An 18,331-nucleotide genomic window follows, 5' to 3' on the forward strand; every position below is an offset into this window, starting at 1 on the left:
TTATGATCATGGGAGATCTCATCTTACTGTGGCCATTTCAGATTTTAATTCAGCCTCCTGTCAACTGGAACGGACCGGTGCGGGTCTGGATTATTCCACCATTCCTCCTCATGGACCTTTAGGAAACACTTGACAGCTCATGTGCCTGGTCTCACTGAAAACGTCTCCTGGTTCATCATTCGTTCTTTGCGCTTTCCCCTTCGGAAGTCCAGGGGCTCGGGGCCGACGCTCACCACGTCACGTCGATGTTGACCTCGGACAGACACTGGGCCAGGTGGCTGTCTCGGTCCAGCTGGGTGAACCTGGAAGAGAACAAAGCCATTTAAAAATGTACCGTACCTGCTCTGCACAGGAGCTGCAGGAAAAACAGCCAATGGCGCCTAGAGTTTATCCAGTCATACTTTCTCCTTCTGTTAACACCAAGGACGATACTTCTGCACTTCTACTGCTAAGACCAACATTTTTGTAATTTTTTTGTAAATTTTTTGTAATTTTTTGTAATTTTTTGTAATTAATATCAATTTTTTGTCATTTTTTTTTGGTCACATTTTTGTCAAATGTTTCGAATTTTTTTGTCAAATTTTTGTCATTTTTTTTGTAATTTTTCGTCACATTTTTGTCTTTTTTTCCGTCAATTTATTATCACATTTTTGTCATTTTTTTGTCGCATTTTTGTCACATTTTGTTACATTTTTGTCATTTTGTGGTCACATTTTTTGTCATTTTTTGTCAAATTTGTATCACATTTTTGTCATTTTTTCGTCCATTTTTTGTGACATTTTTGCCACTTTTTCATCAATTTTTCATCACTTTTTTGCCAATGTTTTCTCACGTTTTTGTCACATTTATATCGTTGTTTTTGTCTCAGTTTTGTTGCTATTTTCACACCTTTTTTCCAGAAGCTTTTGGACTGGCGTAAAGCCAAACTGGAGAAAATGTGCTCGGTTCAGGTGGGAGTTAAGGGGTTAAGCTGACAGTGACTCGCGGACACCTTGAGGCTACTGTGTTGAATGAGACGCTAATTGCCTCTCTTTAAGGTGAAACATTATCCAGGTATCAGATTCATTTACGGCAAAAAACTAACCTACGCCAAACCTAAAGCCAGCAGAATAATGATGAAAAAACAGCTTATATTTGCCACGTTTGATGCTACGTAATGAAGACATATGTCAGGGACGTTATTTGCAGTTATCAGCCGTTATAGTCCGTGGCCATTTTCCATATTTTGGTCGCACAGACTCGAGACACAATATCAAAATTCATCATTTTAATAAATTAAAACAAGGACCGTTATAAACATGTTCAAAATCACTAATAATTGATCTTAATAATGATTCAAATAATCTTAAAACTTTTAAAATTGAGTTTTTCATATTAATAGAGTGATTTTATATCATTTTATTATACATTTTTTGCATTGTTCTGCTTTAATTTTGTGTTTTCAATCCATTATTAGTCATCTTCCTGTCAATTGTTTGTCTCTTTCTTTCCAAATCTGCAATATCACGGTCACTTGCAGAAGATTCACTTAGAAAATGATGTCTTACTGCCAATTAAGACTGTATTAATCACAGGCAAAAAGTACCTGTTTTAGCCTAAAGCCTAAATAAAATACAGGAGCTGAATCTGCTGCGGCTGAGGGAGAGCAGGCTATAACAGCAGCTGTTAGCTCTCCGTTAGCTTTACGTTAGCTCTCTGTTAGCTGTACGTTAGCTCTCTTTTAGCTGTACGTTAGCTCTCTGTTAGCTTTACTTTAGCTCTCTGTTAGCTTTACTTTAGCTCTCCGTTAGCTTTACGTTAGCTCTCTGTTAGCTTTACGTTAGCTCTCCGTTAGCTTTACGCTAGCTCTCCGTTAGCTGTCCCAACATGAATTAACCTTCTATTACTTTCTGCCAATACGCACTTTCCGACGGTTTATTCCCCAAAGAAGTATCCATTTTCACTTTTATGTTCGCCTTTTGGGGCGGGTAGCGCTGCAGCCGAGCAGCGAGCTCACGAGCGCAGGTCAGAGAGAAGCGCGAGCTCGAGAGGAGGAGACAGGAGCAGAAAGAACTTAGCGGTTTATGTTCCTACCCGAGTTCGCTCTGATCTCCTCACGGACAGAATAAGCTTGTTTTAGAGCGCAAACGTAAAGCTAATGGAGAGCTAACATAAAGCTAATGGAGAGCTAACGTAAAGCTAACAGAGAGCTAACGTAAAGCTAACGGAGAGCTAACGTAAAGCTAACGGAGAGCTAACATAAAGCTAACGGAGAGCTAACGTAAATCTAACGGAGAGCTAACGTAAAGCTAACAGAGAGCTAACGTAAAGCTAACGGAGAGCTAACAGCTGCTGTTATAGCCCGCCCTCCCTCAGCCACAGCAGATTCAGCTCCTGTGTTTTATTTAGGCTTTAGGCTAAAACAGGTACTTTTTGCCTGTGATTAATACGGTCTTAATTGGCAGTAATACATAATTTTCTAAGTATCCTGCAAGTGACAATGATATTGCAGATATGGAAAAAAAGAGACAAACACTTGTCAAGGAAGATGACTAATAATGGATTGAAAATTAAAAGCAGAACAATGCAAAAAAAATTACAATAAAATTATTTTATAATCAGTAATATTAATATGAAAAACTCAATTTTAAAAAGTTTTAACATTGTTTTAATCATAATTAAGATCAATTATTAGTGATTTTGAACATGTTTATAACTGTCCTTGTTTTAATTTATTAAAATGGTGAATTTTGATATTGTGTCTCGAGTCTGTGCGGCCAAAATATTGTCTGTGTGTGCGACCAAATGAAAAAGTTGGTAGCACTAGCGCTACTAAAATAAAAGTTAGTCTGGGGCCCTGACTAACTCCTGACGAGCAACAATCAATATTTATAGTACATTTTCGGAACATTATTGATAGAAAGTTTGTCCCGTCGTGTTGCTGTGGTGGTGGGGAATTGGGGCGATCCACACATTTTTAAATCACCTTATTGGTTTGTTGCACAATGTGGCTACGCTAGTTCCTCTGAGTTGACGTTGTGGGCGCTAGTACTTCCTGTTCGTATTTCCATTAAGATTAGCTTAGACACGTTCGAATCATCGAACGAGCTGCTGTACAGTGTAAATATTTCCGTAGAGGAGACGTCAATGTTTATAAGGATCAGTGAGCTTGTCTTGAAGCTAAAGGCTAACATTAATTTCATGCATTATACAATTTGAAATAGTGCCTTTTATTCATTTTTATAGCATGTTAGCCTTTAGCTTCAAGACAAACTATCAATCCTTTATGATCACAGGTGTCTCTTCTGAACTCGCTACACCCTACATCAAGATTTGAACACACAGTAAATGATCATCTACCAGGACCTCACAGCCCACAACGTAATCTGTAGAAAATATGATTATTCCAATGAAAAAACAGGAAGTACTGACGCTCACAACTTCAGGTCAGAGGAACTAGCATAGCCACACCGTGCTTTTCTCCTATCAGCTAACATGGGGCTGGAGAAGCCCAGAAAAAGATCAGTCACTACACGAAAACAAAGCCGATTTCAGGCCGTGCAGAGAAACGGTGCAGTGTTGACATGTTGGTGCAAATGAACATTGGACATTTTACACAAATCAATCGACTAAACATCCGATCCGTTCTCCGCTTAATGAACGGTTCTGTTTTTCTTTTATGACGATGACACTCATTTTAAGTATTTAAAATGGCACGTGTTTTCTCGTGTTGATTTTATTTTCTATTTGTATTAAATGTTGATTGTTTTATTCTATGAATCTGTACAGCACTTTGGGCAGTGCCTGCTGTTTGTAAATGTGCTCTATAAATAAATTTGACCTTGACACCAATTTGAAGTATTTTGGTTTAAATAAATGCACGGTTTATGGAGATGGAACGTTGCATCAGTTCAACAAAAGTCATGTGGATAGAGATTTTCTTACATGGTTGTAGAAAATTTCAAGTTTCTAAAAATATCAGGACACAAGGGTACAGGTGTTTTTTTTTTAGTCCTTACCCCAGAGGGAAGAGCAGCAGACACATGGGGCAGCTCGGCATCAGCCCCCCTGTCCCTTCAGTCCCCCCCTTCGCTCTTGGCGTCTGCTGGTCCATTCGACCGTGTGGCGGTTGTAGGGGAGACACCTGGGGGGTTTCAGGGGTCAGGCGTGTTGGGGGGGACAGAGGGGCGTCCAGGCCAGGCTCTGAGCTGTCCAGCATGTGGTCGGGACAGGTCTGCAGAGAAGGGTATTCTGGAAACGGAGGCACTTCATCGGTGAGGTCCCAATCGGCGGCAGCTGAACAGGCCAGGGGGGTCTGGAATAACACGAGAGGTTTGACATTGACACGAGCTCACCAGCCAATGGTAATAACAAATGACTACAGAGGTTAATGCTCTCTGTAGTAAAATACAGGAGTGCAGTGTACCTGCGCAGAGGGAGGGGGCAGCTCGGGGACCTGTCCGGGGGGATCCTGGAGCTCCTGAAGCACCCAGCGGAGGGTCCGAGCCCACAGACTGTCTCCACTGGCTCCAGAGCAGGCAGAGGCTGGGGCTGGGGCAGGGGCAGGGGCTGGGGCTGGGGAAGAGGTGGTCAGAGGCCCCAGGCTATGGAGGAAACATTGCTCATCATTATCAGTGACCAAAAGGGAGAAGACTTTGAATGTTACTTGAGTTACTCAGAACTCAAGTCATATTTTCTACAAGTACTTTTTTTGTTTTACGTTTACTTGAGTGTTTGCCTGAGCCGTAAAGAGGACATGCTCAAATCACCTCTCAGTCTGCGGGAACCCGCTCACTGCCCTCGGCCTGACACTCCGCGGTGTCCCGGGGAAGCACGGGTCCGGGTCGGCGGAGGATTTCTTTCGTTTAAGCTTCAGTTTGGGGTGGATGTCGCTCATGTTGTCCCCTCTCCCGCGCACATCCACCGGCCACACGAGCACAGGAGCACCGGCAGCAGCTCGTTCTTCGCGGGTCCTGTTTTCACAACGCTACTTCCGCGTTTGACGTCAGCCTGGTCACGTGATCGATCAGCCCTGCAGCGGCATTTTTACGGTTTACTTTATAAATACATATTATTTATAACATTTTTGAAAACACATTATTTATGATGATAAATAAAAGTAGAAATAAAACTATAGATGATATAAATTAGAATAATGAGCAATAAAATAATGGACGGTTTTATTTTCGGTTTTTTTATATTTATTTTTTTTCATTTTATTATTACTAAAAGGAGCAGAAAGAAGTAAAAACTTGTCTGCCCCCTAAAAATTTAAATGTGAATATATTTTGTATGGTTTCATTTTCAATTCAATTAAGAACGGATGATTTGTTCATTAATAGTCATTCTGGGGAAATTCTTAATACGAAAAAGCAGATTTTTAAAAATGTATTTTGTATATGTATGTATGTGTGTATGTATATATACATATATATGTTATTTATTATTATTATTATTTATTTATTTTTTTCCTTTTCTCTCTCTTCCCCTTTTTGTTTTTGTTTTTTTGTTTTGCTTTTGTTGTGTGTTTCGTCTGTCTCTCACTGTAATCTCCACTAATACTACTATTATTGTAATTATTATTATTATTATCATTATTATTATTATTATTATTATTATTATTATTATTATTATTATTATTATTATTATTATTATTATTATTATTTTCATAGAAGACAATCCCTAGCTCACCTGGCATCCATTGAATATAGAACTCTTGATTTATTTATCTTTATTTCATTTCATTTCTATATTGATCCTCTTTTTATTCTTTTTTCTTTCCATTATTACTACTTGTAGCCTACCTCTTACCTCTCCTACGTCTGTTGACACTACAATTTCAAGTAAGTGTACTTGAAGGAACAGGCCATTGTTTTTCCATACTGAGATATGTTCTTACCTGAGCTTAGACGAGTTGATGCGTACCTGTCTGGTCTTTGTGCGTGCGCTCAGTCACACACAACAACCAAAGATGTTGTTAGCATTTGGCCTCTCCCAACATGTTCCTATAGCTCCAAACGGAGGTGAAGTTGGAAGCTACCACGCTCTTCCACGGGCACAAAGACCAGACAGGTACGTAGCAACTCGTCTAAGCTCAGGTAAGAACATATCACAGTATGGCCAAACGGTGGCCTGTTCCTTTAAATGAAGTTATCTACATATTAAAAAAAAGTAGTTGCAACCATGGTTGGGGGCAACGCGCTACTTGGGTAATGCAAAGTAAATTTAGTTAGTTTTGCATTTCAGAATCAGTTTTATTGCCATGGTTTGAAAACAGATCCACAAACTACATCATGGAAATACTCGCATTCTTTTGAACTTACTGGTTAAAAGGACAATACAGATGAAGCAAAAGAGGAAAACCACGATGAAGCTCACCCCAAACAACAACGTTAAGCTTTTGACAGTATGGGAATAAATTCAAAACTACATTGTTTTGAATTTTTTGAAAATGACGAGTAAAAACACTGATCAAATGTGCCCACAGTAAAACAAAACCAAGGCCTCCAAAATACAGGAAATGGCCAACACTCGATGCCCAGTTTAGACCTTGGAAACATATTTGACACCATTTACTGATAGTGGGAAAACAGGAAAGCTTTTTAAAAACGGTATTTCGCTAAATATTTTATCTTGTTTCTGAGGGTTCTACATTTTGTGTGATTGATTCAGCAGAAGTAGCGTTCGATCAATCCGCACTAGCCGACAGTTAGCAAGTCAGCTAGTCCGGGCAAGTTAGTCCATTAGCCAGCTCAACGTATTTTTCCTATAGCTGTTAGCATTAGCCATCAAACATCGCTGTCTGTGTTCATGTGGGCTCTATCCGTCCACAGCGTATTCGGTTGCGTATTCCGCCTAAGGCCCACAGTTACTCCAGTACTCTCTGCCGCTTTTTATATTGTGAAAGTATCTCAAAAGGTGGCACCGAGATAGACAGACACAGCCATTATTCCGTTACAAAGAAATGGACGTTATATTTGATGGGTTCTGTTGAGAAGTGGAAAGCTGAGGTCATGATGGAGGGACTTTCTGAGCGTGCGGAGCAGTCTGCCAGAGAAGCAGGACCCACGGAGGCTGGCACCAGTGAGGCCATGGAAAAATGTATGGAGGGAGAGAGGAGAGAGGAGGAGAGGACAGTTGTTGGTGCTTCATTAAGAATTCGATTGTATGGAACGGTGTGTGCGCGCTAGGAGGGAGTTTGGATTTCTTTCCAAGCATACAGTACTTCTACCTTTTCAAAAGACCAGGGACAGACCTTTGCAATGGTGGCCCAAAGTAAAGAACCCCTTTCTCCACATCCCAGTGTTGTAACAACATACAGGACCTAACAGGAGGCAACCTCGAGGGCAGTGGTTCTCAACTGGTGGGAACCATTTTCACTGGGTCGCGAGCAGTGATGCCAGTAATGAGTTACTTAGTAACACATTACTCTAATCTGACCATTTCTTTCACTAATGCTGGGTTTGCACAAAACAACGACAACGACAGGATCACGAATGATGAGTGAATGTGAGAGGAAAGCTGTCTTAACAACAGAGACCAATATGAACATATCCACAATGTCCACTCGGAAAAAAACTAATCACACATGGGGTTCCACAAGGCTCTATTTTGGGTCCAAAACTGTTTATAATGTATATCAATGATGTTTGTGACGCTTTGAAAAACGTAAATGTTTATTATGTGGATGATGCCAGCCTGTACTGCTCTGGAAACGACCTGAAACGGCTCCTTTTGTTGCTTCGCTCGCAGGCGGTGCAGCCCCCGTGTTATGATTAAAGGCTGGTTTATAATTCAGCGTCAGCTCCGCGTTTACATGCTGGACGCAGGTGGGAGCATCAGGGACTTCGCGACAGCTGCATCTGCTGCTGAAGTGCACCTGCAGGTGACTCCACGGCAAGTGCTGCAGAAAGCAACTCTTTTCGGCACAACGTGTGTTTCTATAAATTGTGAGCGTGAAAACAGTGATTCTCCACTACGAATGCTCTCACGCTGAATTACGAATCATCACCACTCATCAAAGTCTGCGGAGGTTTCCTCCGCTTTCCCCTACCACTAAAACATGTACAATAGGCCAGGATGAATGTGAGTGTGTTCTAGAGTGCGCATGGAAGACGAAGGATGGAAATTAGCCCAAGGCTATAATCCGGTGTGGCTTGTTTACATGCATGAGACCCATGTATGTTCATTAACATGCACTGTCCCGACCAAATAAACCATTAAAAAAAAACCATTTCATCTTGTCATCACTGATCCAAAACATTTCAGGCTTTTGAACAAACAATTCACCAAACAATACATTTCTAAGATCCTTGTACCGTGGACAATGTAACACAAAATGAGCTTTCACTGAGTAAAGGAGTAATCAGGAATTACTTTTTCAAGTAATCTGTGGCAACACAGGTCGACTCGTGAGCCATTTTCATTTCTTTCAATAACGATCTTCTACAAAAGTATTAAAACATCTGAATCTGTAAAAATGTGTGGGGGAAAATGCAGGTCTTCTTTGGGTTACTTGAAAGTTTTTTTTTTTTTTTTACATTTTAAAATACGTTAGAATGTACTAGTATTTATCAAGCTTATCTGGATTTATTGTTGCCTATACCCCTGCTTTATGAACTTTTAAAAGTTGCACACCTGAGCAAAGGTATACAACATTCAGTGATAAAAAATGTTGCATTACAAATATTGGCAATATTCGTATCACGAGGAGAAGTCTATCTGACAGAAATGAACACTTTTCACCAGTTCAGCCAATAATAACTTTAAAATATTCAGTTTTAGTCTAATTTATTTCCATTCTAGGTTTTGGTCTTTGGAAGTCTTGTTTCAACCCAATTCACTGAAAACAAATAACGTAATGTGTGCGTTTAAATTGAATGGAACATACCAGGTAAAATTGGACGCTTGTATCTTTTATTTTTCCAGTATTGTGCCGACCTAAAACAGACTTTGACAGTCCTACTAAAATCTCCTTTTCACGAGAATCACGGCCACAGAGGGGACCCTGTTATACATGTTTTTTGTGATGGGGAAACCAGAGCAGGTAAAAGTTGGAGACAGACGACCCCCCTACAAAGTCCACAGTGGCTGCGTCCTGACAGTTCGTGCGTAAAAGTTGTCCATCCGTCTCTCTGAGGACTGCAGTGGAGGTATACGGGGGCTAGGGGGCGCCACAGGAACGAGCACAAGGCACAAACTGAAGCGACTTGCCCAGACTCGCCCCTTCCTTCCCCTTTCTGATGTTTCCGATTGAATGTAAACGCCACAGGCTTCAGTGCGCGGCAGAAAGGACATCATGTAGCCTGTATACTGCGCAACACCAGTCACCGAAATCACTTTTCAAGAGAGAGACTGATTTGGAGAGTGAACAAAACAAAAAGTGGATCAGGTTACATTTAGATGGAAACACAAAGAGATGTAGAGCATAACGCGGTCATTACAAGCTCTTACAGCGGGTTACTTTCCATTTTAACCCAGTTCAGAGACGGCCGTTTGCAGTGCAGTCTGTGCGCCCGGCTGCGGGTGGAGGCGTTGCCTGGAGAGCCCTCTCACCCTCCCCCTTTCCCTCTCTCTCCCTCTCTTTCCTCTCTCTCTCCCTCTCTTTCCTCTCTCTCTCTCCTTCCTTTTCTCTCTCTCCCTCTCTTTCCTCTCTCTCTCCCTCTCTTTCCTCTCTCCCTCTCCTTCCTTTTCTCTCTCTCTCTCTTTCCTCTCTCTCCCTCTCTTTCCTCTCTCTCCTTCTCTTTCCTCCCTCTCTCCCTCTCTTTCCTCTCTCTCCTTCTCTTTCCTCTCTCTCTCCCTCTCTTTCCTCTCTCTCCCTTTTCTCTCTCTCTCTCTCCCTCTCTTTCCTCTCTCTCTTTCCTCTCTCTCCCTCTCTTTCCTCTCTCTCTCCCTCTCTTTTCTCTCCCTCCCTCTCTTTCCTCTCTCTCTCCTTCCTTTTCTCTCTCCCTCTCTTTCCTCTCTCTCTCTCTCTCTCTCTCTCCCTCTCCCCGCCCCTCTCTCTCTTACTCACATTCCTGGCTGCAATTCAATGACTGAGCCAGACACAAACACAGGCACGCACGTGCGCGCGCACACACAGAGGAATGGCGTGCGTGAGAAGCGCGTGAGTGAGAGCAGAGTGAGAGCGCGCGGGGCGGACGCACAGCCACAGTGTCGAGAGGAGCGCGGCCCCTGAGCACGGATACGGACAGCGGACCTTTCCTCAAACGGGACTTCTCTGTGGCTTTATTTCTCTGGCTTTATGTTCGGAACGGGCTGCGGGGACATGGACGGTCGGCGAGGCGCAGGGAGCGACTGGCCGCTGTTCACGCACTAGTCCCCGGGAGCTTCGTGGAAGTATGCTGGGTGTTTGATGAAGCGTTTGGTCAATTCACTCACTTTTGAACCGCGGTGGATTTATCTCGAGCGAGCGCGGACATACACTTTTGTGCTTCCCAGCAGAAGGATATCGGATCGTAAAGTTTGGGGGCAAACATGGAGACTGTGAGTCGGCAGTGCTTCCAGCCTCATCCGGGACTGCAACAAACCCTCAAGCAGTTCCACCTCAGCTCCATGAGCTCTCTGGGCGGCCCGGCGGCTTTTTCTGCCCGCTGGCAGCACGAGCTGCTCTTCAAGAAGGACAAGGACCCCGAGCCCGTGCTGCAGCACCTCCCTCCGCCGGTCATGCCGGGGCCGCTCTTCATCCCCTCGGACCGCTCCACGGAGCGCTGTGAGACCGTGCTGGAGGGAGAGACCATCTCGTGCTTTGTGGTCGGCGGAGAGAAGCGCCTGTGCCTCCCTCAGATCCTCAACACAGTACTGAGGGACTTCAGTCTGCAGCAGATCAACGCCGTGTGTGACGAGCTGCACATCTACTGCTCCCGCTGCACGGCGGACCAGCTGGAGATCCTCAAGGTGCTGGGGTTCCTGCCCTTCTCCGCGCCGTCCTGTGGGCTCATCACCAAAACAGACTCCGAGCGCCTGTGCAACGCCCTGATCTACGGCGGCGCCTATCCCCCGCGCTGCAAGAAGGAGCTGAGCGGCTCCTTGGAGCTGGAGCTCACGGAGAAGAGCTTCAGGGTGTACCACGAGTGTTTTGGAAAGTGCAAGGGTCTGTTCGTGCCCGAGCTGTACAGCAGCCCCGGCGCAGCCTGCATCCAGTGCGTGGACTGTAGACTCATGTACCCCACGCACAAGTTCGTGGTGCACAGTCACAAGGCGCAGGAGAACCGGACCTGCCACTGGGGCTTTGACTCGGCCAACTGGAGGGCCTACATCCTCCTGGGGCAGGAGTACACAGCCAAGGAGGAGAAGGTCCGCCTGGAGCTGCGCCTGGACGAGCTGAAGGAGAAGTTCGACTTCACCAACAGATACAAGAGGAAGCTGTCCTCCAGGGTGAGTGCTCTCAGAGTTCAGGGGGGAGAGGGGAGCTTTGGAGAGGCTCTGGGGCTCTCCTCAGCTGTAGTGGCCTAATGCTCTCTGTCTGCTGATGTGATCAGGCCGCTGTAAACACGCTGGAATCATTAACCTCCGCTGAGCTGATAAGCCTGTGTCAGTCCGGTCAGTGACACGTCCCTGTTGTTGATGCCTGTTATATTGTCGTTAATGAGAGCTCCTCAGTAGTAACAGCAGCACACCTCTGGGGCAGTAAAGCCATTATCCCCCACGCACCGCCCTCAGACTCACTTTATGGGTCTGTAGTAAACACTGTCCAACCTTCACATGGTTCAGATCAACGGTCACAGGGCGAGGAGCGAGAGGAGCTCAGTCTGAATCCTTTTAGTTCTCATTAGTGTCTCCTGCCTGTCTGTGGACACAGCATGTGTTGGATCCAAAACTGTCCTTCTTGCACATTATTCCAGTTTCCATCGAGCTCAAACACACCATAGGTTTCCCTTCAGTGAAGCTGTGAGCAAACTGGGCTCAGGCATAGGGCTCTTTGGTCTTTAGGGATTCCCAACATGAACCCGTACGCCAGATCTAGGAAACAGTTCCTTTAGAAGTGACTTAACAAACGACTTAACAAATATTTGAACGGACATTTGTTTGTTTGACGGGACAAGGCAATCCAACAAAGTTTACGAAACAATGTTTGCCGCTGATCCGATGCACAAATAGTGCGGAGCTACTCCTTTCCCCGGCTGGGCATTTGTTTGTACACGTCATGCACTCATTCATCCTCGCATATACTGGTCTGAGAAACAACACCCACTCACTCACACACATTTAGTGCTTCTACACATCCCAGAGGTGATGGTGGAGGCGAGCGCGGTGGGGACGGGGCTAAAAACTCAAAGCTTTCCAGTCCATTTCTATGAACACACTTATGTTCCATTCAGTTTGACTTCCCTCTGCCTGTTTAAACCCGGTCACTGTTATTGAGCCACTGTTTGTTTGTTTGTGTGTGTTTTAGCGGCAGGGGAAGCCTTCTCGCTGCAAAGCTCCACGATGCACTTTTCCTTGTGGATCAGTAAAGTTTTTTCTAAATCTTAGTCATGGCGGTGATATAAACGCTGGTATTTTCACCAAATGTCCATGATCTGGTATGCAGCTTGCCGCAGGAAGCTTTGGCAGTCCTTGCCGCTCTCTAAGCACTAATAGGGCTGGAAATCGGAATCCGTTTGTACAGATATGGGTCTTTTTTTGTTTTGAATGAATCCACATTTCTTGACATTGGACATACAGCAAACCCAGTATTGTGAATCCGCGAATCTTCCAAGCAGCAATTTCGATTAGCTATTGCAGACGACATATCGCCCACCTCTGGAAGTACCTCCTCCTCCTCCTCCTCCATAGTGCAGACTTCAGCGCAGACACATATCTTTTGCAGAAGATTGTGACTTGTTTGTGGAGGAAAAGGACACAAAAGCTCTGGACCGTTGTAGTGATAGGACACATGTGTGGCTGGCTCCCGCTGGTCCGTCCTTCATGGGACTGGGAAAAAAAACAAAAACAGGACAGTATATCTGGACAGGACCTCGGCCTGTGTTGGGGTAGGACAGTGACCGACCCCCCCTCCCCCCTGAGCCCCCCCCCCCCTCCTTCAGTACAAAGCCTGTGCCATTTGCATGAACTGTTCCACATGAATGCGGCTGATGGGCCGGTGTTGGATGTATTGTGCTGAAAAACATGACATGATGACAACAAAGAGGGCTTTCATCGAGCTGCTCCCTTCCCCCCGCACACCCACCTCACCCAGGTCAGCCCCCCCCCCAGACTCACCTCACCCGCTCGTTGGGACTAAACGCTGGCAAGAAACAAGCTCGGGCTAAAAGATTTCAGCGGCACGTGTAGTAAACGCTGGTACAGTAGTAGTCAAACATCGCAGTAATATCGTTATGGTAATAGTAAAGGCGCTCGGACAGATTCCTCGGGCGATCGCGCAGCTCCTTGACGGCGCAGGGTCCTACAGAGTGAACAGCCTCTCCAGAGCGCTCACTTTGATCGTCCTGAAGTGCACAACTCGAGGGCCCCACGCTCTGTCTGGGGGGGGGGGGGGGGGGGGGGGCTCTTCTATTTGCACGAGTGCCCTATACCCGAGCGTTTAGCGTCCCCTCCCCTCTCCGCTAATGAGGGAGCACATGCCGGGGAGCAGGGCCGGACAGCGCAAACATTTGCTGCGCTCATGTCTTCGTATCTTTTCAAGTGCCAGTGCCGAAGTAAAAGCTTTTTATGCTCCTGATACCGATATTAGGGAGTGTCTACCAATATCGGATACTCATCGATGCTAATTATTTGTAACAAGTGAATTTCTTAATCTGTGAGATCAGCAAAGCCTTGTCTTATCTTTCAAATGAGATGTTGCGCATCAAGGGGTTTTCTATTGAGGAACTGTAATGGAAAAAACATTGTAGAAGGATCACTGGACTTTTCTACAGTAAACTAGGAAACACTTTGGTTATATGATTATAAACTAGTCGCCACATTGATCTGATAATTAGAACGTTTGCATTCATTATTCTTTACCACCATTTCAAATCCTCATATAAGTTGGCCAATATGATGTTATCACTGCAGCTGAACCGGTCACAGCGTCTGTCCCAGCTAGCTTTAGCATACTGCTGTTAGCTATGCTATTTTAAACGGCGACCAAGTGTAGAGAAGTGTAAAGCTAAGTCAGAATGAGATACAGCATGCCCATATTCAATATCGGACATTTTCTCGATACCCGACGTCATGCTTTTTACCAGTATCAGATCGGTGCATCCCTCCTTTAAAGGAACAGGCCACGGTTTTCCCATACTGAGATATGCTCTTACCTGAGCTTAGAGGAGTTGATGTGTACCTGTCTGGTCTTTGTGCCCGTGGAAGAGCGTGGTAGCTTCTAACTTCACCCCCGTTTGGAGCTATGGGAATATACTGGGAGAGGCCAAATGCTAACAACATCTTTGGTCGTTTTGTCAAAGACCAGGCAGGTACGTGTCAACTCGTCTAAGCTCAGGTAAGAACATATCTCGGTGTGTAAAATCGGTGGCCCGTTCCTTTAAAGGTGTTTTCGTCAGGTGTAAAGTTCCCATAGGATCCCATTCAATAGAGTTCTTTCTGGAGTCACGTTGCAATGACGGCCAAAAAGCAGTTTGATCCTTGCCCGTTGGTTAATAAGTAGTATTGATAACAATGCCCAATACCGTCATGTGATTGGTGGGAAACGCCTGTGGACAGATAAACTATAAAAACATAGTGTAGTGCTTGATTGAAATGTTGTTCCACAGAGTTAAACATTTCACCCACTAAATAGAATGAAATACAAGCATTTATTTTATTGGAGATATGAACAAACAAACAAACAAACGTGCTTTTGCTGTGAGCGGCTCAGCTCTCCTCGGACCTGACTCGAACTTTACCGGAGCGGGACGTCCCGAGCTCGTCTCTCAGGAGATGCGACTAAAGCCGGAATGAGCCTTCAACAGGTTAGGTCCTCACCCAAACCCGTGCTTTGATTACCCACGGCAGAAATAGCTCTTTCTGTGTGGAGCTGCTCATCGGGAGCCGTGTTTTGCACTGATGGGAGCAGGAGAAGCCAAAATGTTACGCAGTGTGCCTTTAATTTCAACGGTCATTTCCTCACATCGGGGAGGAAATCTGCTCTTAAGGCGAGACACTGCAGGTGAATAGGAAAAAAATGTGTATTAACAGATATTCATTTGAAACTTTTGTTGTAGATCACTGGCATGAATGTGAGAGAAAAAATACATTGCAAGTTTTCTGTCATTTTATCTTTTCATATAAGAACAAGGTGTTTTATGCCTAAAAATGCCCCAAATTTCCCATCGTTTCGGCGACGAAATCTGAATAATGGATAGAGCTACGTTAAAATTTATGGTTTCATTTTATTGATGAATGAGATACCAAGACTTTTTCAGAGGGGATTTTGGATTTCTTGTTTAGTTTGAAATTAAGCTGTTTTTTAGTGGAAAAATTTGTAAAAATGTAATTTTGGCCTTATTTTTTGACATTCAAAACTCAATAAATGAGGCCAGGGATTGGATAAAAAAAAATCTTCAAAGTATTGTTCAGTCCAAGGCTGGAAAATTTGAAGTCTTTAGGTCCGACTGACGTGGACATAGTGTCGCCACAATGACAGAAAAATGTGTTTTGAGAAAAAGGCCCTTGAAATTGCATTCTCCCATGTAAGTCTATGGGGGAACATTGAATCAGCGCAATATTTAAACATGTTATTGTGAAGATTAGGCATATTTTCTGTTTCCGGGTGAAAGCTTATATGTTCAGAGACCAATTTGGCCCAAAACCTGAAAACTGAAAAAATTGAGTTTTGCGTGTAGTGTCTCCCCTTAAAGAAGCGCCATGGTTCCCAGTTCTGTTCTTAACAATGCACTTTTTGAGCTTTTTTCCTGAAGCATTGACTTTCCTGAAGGAAAACAAAGCAAAATGACAATGTTTACACATATTTTTCTCCCCTTCTTTTCTCAAAGAAAAAAGCAATCTTTGCAGCCAACGTGTCAACAAATATAACTGCAGCGTTTACGATAAAGTGCAGCCGCCTGTGTGTGTGCGCGTGCGTGTGTGCGTGTGCGTATGAGCGCTTTGCAGGGAGCGGCTCCGAACGTGCGAGACCGTGCGGAGCTGTGAATATTCAGAAGCGTCCGCCCATACAGCGCACTCTCTCTCTCTCAGGAAGTGGGATTGCAGCACTTCCCCGTCTCTCGCTCTCTCTCTCTCTCTCTCTCTCTCGCGCGCGCACACAGTCTGGCGGGCCGGCGCGCACGTCTCGCACAGAGCCAGCGAGAGTGCGAGAGCGGAGGGGAGCGGTGTTGGGGGGAGAGGGGAGGGGGGAGGGTCTGTGGCGTGTGGGCGGCATCAGAATGTGCGCATAGATAAGCGGCGGATGGGGTTCACTGGGCTGCTCTCTGAAAGACGAGTCGCTCCGAGAGAGAGAGAGAGAGAGAGAGAGAGAGAGAGAGAGAGAGGGCTTTCCAGGGCCTGGGCAAACGAGGCAGGAAGGGATACGATTCGCAGGACAGGGATCGCGGTTAGATTCGCGATTTTGAAGGGCTTCGGTTTAAAGCGCGGGTTAAAGGGCTGCTGTGAGGCAATCGCTGTGTCGCAAGAGGCCGGAGTATGTCGTAAAATCACCAAGGTCCACCGTCTGACTTGAGGTTTACACATTTCTTACCGACACAGCATAAAGCACTATGTGAGCTTTACAATGTGTTCAGGCCCAGTCCTCGTCGATTTCTGTGATAGCCTTGTTTTGGTTTCACGATAACGGCATTTAAAGTTCGATAGATCGAGGCAGGAGATGATATTGAAGACCTTTTAACGCCACAGAAACTACAGTAACTTCAAAATGATAGAAAAGCTCTGTTCGATAAAGTACTCGATTGTGAAATATCCCATGTGTTGTTGATCTGTCATTTATTGAAGGACAAGTTGATATATGGCATTATGTCCTAGTATCTGTACTGCAGTTTTAATATTGAGGAGACTGTTCATCATGCTGTGGTCAATTTTGAGATTTTTCTTCAACATTTCTGTTTTAATGTCAAAGTAGGGCTGGGCGATTTATTTTGTTTCAAATAAAAAAAAACTATAAATGTGGTCTTTCCTGGACGAGCATGTGAACAGATGCTGCGGCCAAACTGAAAACTGCAGCAACTCATCAGCAAAAGATAAGATAAGATAAGATAAGATAAGATAAGATAAGATAAGATAAGATAAGATAAGATAAGATAAGATAAGATAAGATAAGATAAGATAAGATAAGATAAGATAGCCTTTATTGATCTCACAATGGAGAAATTTACTATAAAGTGACTGTTTCCACACTGGGAGTCGAACCTGGGTCGCCTGGGAGAAAACCAGGAATCCTAACCGCTAGACCATATGGGAAACAAAAAAAAACTCCACAAACTCCAAAAAAGACGATCAAACTTACAGTTCATTGTTAGAAGTCCAGCTAATCCACCGCTACAGCCTCAAAACTAATCCACATGGTCCGAATAGCAATGATAGTTTTCCTCTCCGAAGGTAAACTCTTCATCCACGTGTGCGTCCTGGTCTCTGAAGCTCCTCACTCCTCACGTTTTTCCCTATAGAACGAGTTAGCGTAACTTTGTAGCTGATTTTACACATAAAATCACCACGTCCTCTCCTCTTGGTGCCGCATGTACCATCCTGTGCTTCCTGTTTGTTTGTGCCGAGCGTTTCCCTGGGATTGACCTGGCAGGCGCTGTAGCATTGCGGCGTCCATATTTTTTTCCAGAATCCGAGCGATTATCATGATCGACCTTTATTAAAATCACACTTAGATTAAAGTTTTATTAATTGCCCGGCCCTATGTCAAAGTAAAACAAGAAAAAGACCGAACTCACCCTGTACGTTGTTTGTTTCATGACGTTTTGTCCACTTTACAACATGTCCGCTTTGTTTCCCATATGCTGTACGAGGAATCGATGCCATGGACCAAAAAGTCCGCCAAAGTCCGCAGCTTCCGAAACGTTTTCTCAGAATATATTATTGTTGTTGTTGATTCTTTCACAAATATCTTCCAAAAACACTAACCAAGACCCACAAATCCCATCTGAAAAAGAATCATCAACTACTATGTCTGATGCATCGACAAAATAAAGCCATCAATTTAAAGACGATTTCTTCACCGACTGGCCATTGTGACGCATAAAATGTCTACAGCGAAAGTGAAACAGAGAGAACGGCCAGGTGAAAGTCTGTCGATTTAGATCAATGCAGGACAGTCATGTGTGAGACAGTGACCGGCAGTGTTTGAGATGATGGAAGCACAAAGGCTCTCGCGGCGGCGCTGTCCGTCTGACCGACAGAAGTGATGATGTTCCTCCTCCTCGACACTGTAACGGTCCAAACGCCAATACCTCATCGATCAAAGCCGCGGAGT

The 18,331-nt window shown here is 44.5% G+C and overlaps 2 protein-coding genes across 2 annotated transcripts in view; one reads left to right on the forward strand and one right to left on the reverse strand.

The window, feature by feature from the left end:
* Positions 1–229: 229 nt before the first annotated feature.
* Positions 230–4,915, reverse strand: LOC306964866 (Fanconi anemia core complex-associated protein 20-like; the record flags this gene model as incomplete). The annotated part of the gene is made up of 4 exons (XM_079559034.1): positions 4,749–4,915; positions 4,406–4,583; positions 3,999–4,294; positions 230–302 (listed from the first exon to the last, which is right to left on the reverse strand). Exons 1-4 carry the CDS (start codon positions 4,874–4,876, stop codon positions 230–232), a joined length of 675 nt encoding a protein of 224 aa, XP_079415160.1. The 5' UTR covers positions 4,877–4,915.
* A 5,103-nt stretch (positions 4,916–10,018) lies between these two features.
* Positions 10,019–18,331, forward strand: part of skia (v-ski avian sarcoma viral oncogene homolog a) — an 82,706-nt gene continuing 74,393 nt past the window's right edge. The window contains exon 1 of the mRNA XM_079558016.1: positions 10,019–11,355. Coding sequence (XP_079414142.1) covers positions 10,456–11,355 — 900 coding nt within the window. The 5' untranslated portion in view covers positions 10,019–10,455. The remainder of the gene's footprint in view (positions 11,356–18,331) is intronic.

This window comes from Gobius niger, assembly GCF_951799975.1.
Source record: "Gobius niger genome assembly, chromosome: 6".
Lineage (NCBI taxonomy): Eukaryota > Metazoa > Chordata > Actinopteri > Gobiiformes > Gobiidae > Gobius > Gobius niger.